This window comes from Arachis ipaensis, chromosome B04 (genome assembly GCF_000816755.2).
Source record: "Arachis ipaensis cultivar K30076 chromosome B04, Araip1.1, whole genome shotgun sequence".
Taxonomy (NCBI): Eukaryota; Viridiplantae; Streptophyta; class Magnoliopsida; order Fabales; family Fabaceae; genus Arachis; species Arachis ipaensis.
In genome coordinates, this window is record NC_029788.2 from 18,692,087 (window position 1) to 18,697,569 (window position 5,483).

General features: G+C 34.3%; 1 protein-coding gene across 5 annotated transcripts; it reads left to right on the forward strand.

The window, feature by feature from the left end:
* Window positions 1,298-5,196, forward strand: LOC107637655 (kinesin-like protein KIN-5D). Of its 5 annotated transcripts, XR_002360809.1 has the most exons (12): window positions 1,301-1,555; window positions 1,731-1,934; window positions 2,127-2,214; window positions 2,315-2,449; window positions 2,555-2,644; window positions 2,747-2,869; window positions 3,349-3,425; window positions 3,512-3,565; window positions 3,682-3,816; window positions 4,249-4,310; window positions 4,631-4,693; window positions 4,990-5,196. XR_002360809.1 is itself a non-coding variant. In XM_021120925.1 (7 exons), the coding sequence occupies exons 2-6, from the start codon at window positions 2,854-2,856 to the stop codon at window positions 4,686-4,688; spliced, it is 267 nt and encodes an 88-aa protein (XP_020976584.1). In that variant the 5' UTR covers window positions 2,465-2,644; window positions 2,747-2,853; the 3' UTR covers window positions 4,689-4,693; window positions 4,990-5,196. The 5 variants fall into 5 exon arrangements, 1 of the variants encoding a protein (XP_020976584.1); XR_002360811.1 differs by having other exon boundaries at window positions 1,298-1,555; window positions 2,394-2,449; window positions 3,682-4,310; XR_002360808.1 differs by having other exon boundaries at window positions 1,298-1,555; window positions 1,747-1,934; window positions 3,682-4,310.

Here is a 5,483-nt window from a genome sequence, read left to right on the forward strand (position 1 = left end):
TGAATATCTTAGAATAGAAGCAAGCGTGATAGAATGGAAAACGGTAGTAATTGCATTAATTCATGAAGAACAGCAGAGCTCCTCACCCCCCAACCATGGGGTTTAGAGACTCATGCCGTAGAAGATACAATATGAAACGTGTAAAGTGTCATGAGGTATCAATACAATAGCAAAATGTCCTATTTATAGAAAACTAGTAGCCTAGGGTTTACAGAAATGAGTAAATGATGTAAAAATCCACTTCCGGGCCCACTTGGTGTGTGCTTGGGCTGAACATTGAAGCTTTCATGTGTAGAAACTTTTCTTGGAGTTAAACGCCAGCTTTTGTGCCAGTTATGGCGTTTTGACGCCAGAATTTTTATGCTGTCTTGGAACGCCATTTTGGGCCATTAAATCTCGGGCAAAGTATGGGCTATTATATATTGCTGGAAAGCCCAGGATGTCTACTTTCCAATGCAATTGAGAGCGTGCCAATCGGGCTTCTGAAGCTCCAGAAAATCCACTTCAAGTGCAGGGAGGTCAGTATCTAACAGCATCTGCAATCCTTTTTCAGCCTCTGAATCAGATTTTTGCTCAGGTCCCTCAATTTCAGCCAGAAAATACCTGAAATCACAGAAAAATACACAAACTCATAGTAAAGTCCAGAAATGTGATTTTTATTTAAAAACTAATAAAAACATAATAAAAACTATCTAAAATATACTAAAAACATACTGAAAACAATGCCAAAAAGCGTATAAATTATCCGCTTATCAGCAAGCTTCAACAAATCTCTTCACTTTTGTGATTACGTCCTTGCTCTCACCATCGAGAACTTCCTTGAGCGCCACCTCCAGACTCTCGTCTTCAATCCTAGCATGGCCAAGTCAATCCACCACGCCAGGTCTTGATCCGCCAGCGCTACATTAGGTCTTCCTTTCTTCTGTTCACTTTTTTTTTTCTGAAATTTAGGGTTTTTAAATTCCTAATTTAATATCAATTGTTGTTTGCTTTTGCTTACTGTCAAATTAAGAATCTAATTTCCTTGATTTCTAGGCTTTTGATAATTTTTCTAATGTCAGATTAACCTCTTTGTATAATTGCTCTTAGATATAAAATATCAGTCTTACTGAAGGCATAGGATCATCACAATTCCGGTTAGATCTTCTATAATTGCTCTTAGATTTTTTCACTCAAAAATCTAACCAGAATGCCTTATTAGCTTAAGAATATTTTGAAAATATTAAATTTTGTGATTATAGAAGGTCTGTTCAATATAAAATTAGGCAGATAATTGCTTCTGAGCATTTTTTTTTGCTGAAATAGGAGATCTTATGTTATGTTTTGATCTTTGATTTAGTAATTGAAAGTTGAAACACTTGCCTGATTTGCTACACTATCTAACACTTTGTGATTGATATTAGATAGATGAGAGGTAGGCTTACACTAGAGAAGGTGAATGCAGCCATCAATGACATGGCATCCTATGCTGAAGCAAATGCTTACACTAGAGAAGTTGAAGCTTTCTGATGCATTTATGGAACTCTTATCGCAACAACAATTTCAATGGAGAGAAGTATGAATTTTCTTTTATAATTTTATTCTATTTAAGTAGTTCTATTTAATGTCTTATTTTGCATCATTCTTTTATTAGTCAATTGATAATTTGATATTTATGCGGATGCTGTTTACTATATTTTTGTATATCTTAATTCACAAACTGAGGAGGTGATGAATCTAAAAATGATTAGTGTTGCATTTGAGAAGGGGAGAGTGATGTGAATGACAACCCTAATCTCTTGTCGCCGTTCATCTTCCACCTCTCTCATACATCTCTTTGCTGCCGCTTGTTGCACCTCATCTCCTCGCCAACTTCGCCGCTGCAAACAATGTCGCTGTTGCTGCCTTGAACGAGTTCTGCAATTTGGTTGCGCCTTCTCTGTCACTTTCAATAGGTATCTATTTCATCTTCTTCTTTTGATTTTTCTTCTCACTACATACTTTTAGATCTAGTTTATGATCTAGTAGGAAAAAATAGTGTGTGTTTTACTTAGATATGGGGCAATGGTGTTGTCATTCAGTTTATTTTATGCTGCACTGATTTGAGATTGAACCAGATACGTGAATGTCTACTCTGTTATTTGTAGGGATGCAAATACTGTATCTGATGCTGTAGAGCTTGTAATCCAAAATTTCACAGAAATGAACAAACTTTGGGTGCGGATGCAACATCAGGTTGGTTAAATTGCCTGCAGAGTGTTTCTGCTCTCATGTTTGGACATGCATGTCGTCACAATAGTTGCATGTCATGAGGGCATGATTTCTGGTCACGCAGGTTTAGTAATGCATGTGAATCATTCATACTCTTAGCTGACCCTGAGTTGAGGCTTGCTGTCGGGCTTTCTGGTCTGCAGGGGCCTGTCCAGAAGAAGGAGAAACGGGAGAAAGAAAGAGAGAGCTGCGCGATCTTGTAATATCTGAAGCCTGTAACTGGTTTAGTTGGCTGCAATGGGATTGTTTACATGATCAAATGCTTATAGAAGGTTTTGCTTGCTTCTTTATCCTTATTTGTTAGGTTGGGAAGAATCTCCATGTTCTCAGTCAGATAGAGAGTGTTGATCTTGATATGTACAAAGATATTGTGCTTCCCAGAGTATTAGAGCAGGTCTTATTTGTTGCTTTATTATTTCTATTTTGTTTGTCAAAGACATTATTCACTTTTTAACTGAATCTTTCTTTTTCCCTTGTGCTTGATTATCTTTGACAGGTTGTAAACAGCAAAGATGAGTTGGCCCAGTTTTACTTGATGGATTGCATAATTCAAGTCTTCCCTGATGAGTATCACTTGCAAACTCTTGATGTATTGTTGGGTTCATGCCCTCTGCTTCAGGTTAGTGAACTTGGTTAAACACGAGATTTTGTTCAATAAATAGAGTTGCAAAGAAGCTCCAAAAAAGTATCAGCAAGATGATTACCAATAGAAAGATTTGACAAAACAGCTACAAAATAACATGTGGACCCTCAATTTTTTAAAAACTGCTGCAGATGTTTCTGTAAGTCGATGTTGTTCAACTTGTAACTTGAGGAGTAGCTCATTTGGCATCTCCAAAATTTTACTTAATAATGTGATATACAACAAATGGAAGCCAACCTAGTGATATTCTTAATGCATTTATTTGCAAATTATCTTACAGCCAATAACTCTGAAATTGACAGGTTGAAGCAAGGTTGTTGACTGTTTTATATTAACATTATTTCTGTTTTTATATCACTTCCTCCCTCTTTCAAGAGATCAAATAGCATGTTGATCAACTATTCTTCATTGGTGTTTAATATGAAAACAATGTATCTTTTATTTATCCTTTGCAGAGGTATATGCTGCAAGAGAGAAGAACGGAATCTATATACCACGTGATCGTTATCTTAGTGAAGAAGCAGAGAAGAAGGTTATTTTACCTGTGTTCTTAATATAAATTGAAATTAGTCACACTTATGAGAAATTTGATAGTTTTTAATCTATTTATCTCAATAGGTCATGGCTGAAAAGATAGAACGCATGGCACTAGAGGCAGACTCTAAAGATAAGGTATATGCTGTCCTATATTTTTGTAGGAGACACGATCTGAAACTATTCTTTGATACTCTGTTTTGAATCTTATTTTGGTTGAGATTCAAACTTACTTTTGGTATCTGTAATCTCAGAAAAATCTGGAAGAAACTGAGCGGTCATTAGTTGATCTTGAGGAAAGACAAAAACAAGCAAATGCAACAATAAAGGAAAATGTTTTTTAGGGTTTTTTAGATGGTTCGTTAGATACAAGAGATGAAGGATGTGATGTAGGTTCATTTCATTTGCCTTATAAGCTGAGCTGTATCCTAGCTTCGATTATATCTGACCATGTCTTTCTTTGTCCTATTAGTCTTCTCTATCTCAGGAACATTTGTCTAATTGTCTTTCTAATTATTTTTTTCTTTAATTAAATATTTAAATATTTGATCTTCTATTTTATAATTATTACTAATTATTAGCGGCAAGCGTCAAGTAACGTGCTTATCTTGCAAGCCAGTTTTCTTAATTCCGAGGAACCAGAAAGTTCGTTGTCTCTTCCTAACTTTGAAGAATTCAACGTTAACTTTCTTCCTCCTTTTGTGTTGCTTGCTTGTAGTTATCTTTGTATGATTTAGCCGACAAAGTTGGTTGGTGACCTCCTTTTATTTGGTTTCTTTGTGATTTTGGAGCTAATATCTTCTGATGATTGAAATTTTCAGGCTACTGCTACAAGTAATATACAAGCAACTCTGCGTCCAACAAGAAGTGTAGAAGGAGAAAGGTGAATCTAGTTTGACAATTGTCTTTGACTTTATTTCTAGACTTCATATGGGAATCATAGTCAATGGTTTCTGGGTTGACTTGTTCAGAGCTCTTTCACTTTCATCCATTGCCTCATGAAAATAAATTTATTATGTGTACTCAATTTGTTCTGTATACGGAGCCAATATCTGACGGTAGAAAAGTGTATGGCTATGGCTGTTCGGTGTACAAGACTAGATGAGTAGGCATAATACTATTTTTTTTCAATGAATAATATATGTCATTGTCATGTCACACATGTGTTATTAACTATTGACTTGATTTTGTTTCATCTTCTAGACGTTATCTCAACTTCAGGAAGAGGAAAGCTCCCTGCTCCAGGAAAAAATATATTTAACAAAGGTATTAACGTGATTTATCTTTTTCCTCCATTAAGAAAAGTGATCTTTCTGTTTCGGGGTAACTGGCTTGTGTGCTAAGTGCTTCTTTTTCTATTCTAATATAACTCCCTAAGTGCGTGCTAAGTGCTAAGTGCTAAGAATATATATATATATATATATACTTTTTAATGAATAAATTTTTTAATATCTAGTCCCTCTTGTGAGACTGTTGGTTTAGTTTTTAATTCTTCAAAATGCTGGTAGTTTGCTATTTATTTGAGCAATTATTTATTTCTAACGTTCAATTTTTTTTTGCAGGTAATATTTATTTACAAGGACATGAACAATGAAAATGTTGGAATGATCTGTAGCAAATTTGTTGAGCATCTCTAGGAAAATTCCCAATGTAATAGAACTAACAATATTTCTTAGTTTGATACTTTGTATAGGAGTTATTATTTTTTATTTGTAATACTAAAAAATCATATATTATGTTTAATACTTTGAGTTATATAATATTTTGTCTATAGATTATAATTTTGTTATTGTGGAATTTTAATAAAAAAATTATTTGTTTAGTACGATAAAAATAACAGTAAAAACTACATTTTTAAAAGATAAAAAAATATCATTTTTATCCAGTAAAAACGGCAGTTAAAAAATGTCATTTTAAACGAAAAGGATGCCATTAAACTCTGGTAAAAATGGCGTTTAGAAATGCCATTTTAAACAAAAAGGATGCCATTAAATACAGGTAAAAACGGCGGTTATAAACGCCATTTTTAACGAGAAGGATGCCAATAAACCCAGGT

Bases quoted from the DNA above. Each gene is read 5' to 3' on its own strand.
- LOC107637655 (XM_021120925.1), top strand. The intron at 3,426-3,511 runs GTTATTTTACCT...TTATCTCAATAG, and splicing joins GTGAAGAAGCAGAGAAGAAG to GTCATGGCTGAAAAGATAGA. The intron at 3,566-4,248 runs GTATATGCTGTC...TGAAATTTTCAG, and splicing joins AGGCAGACTCTAAAGATAAG to GCTACTGCTACAAGTAATAT.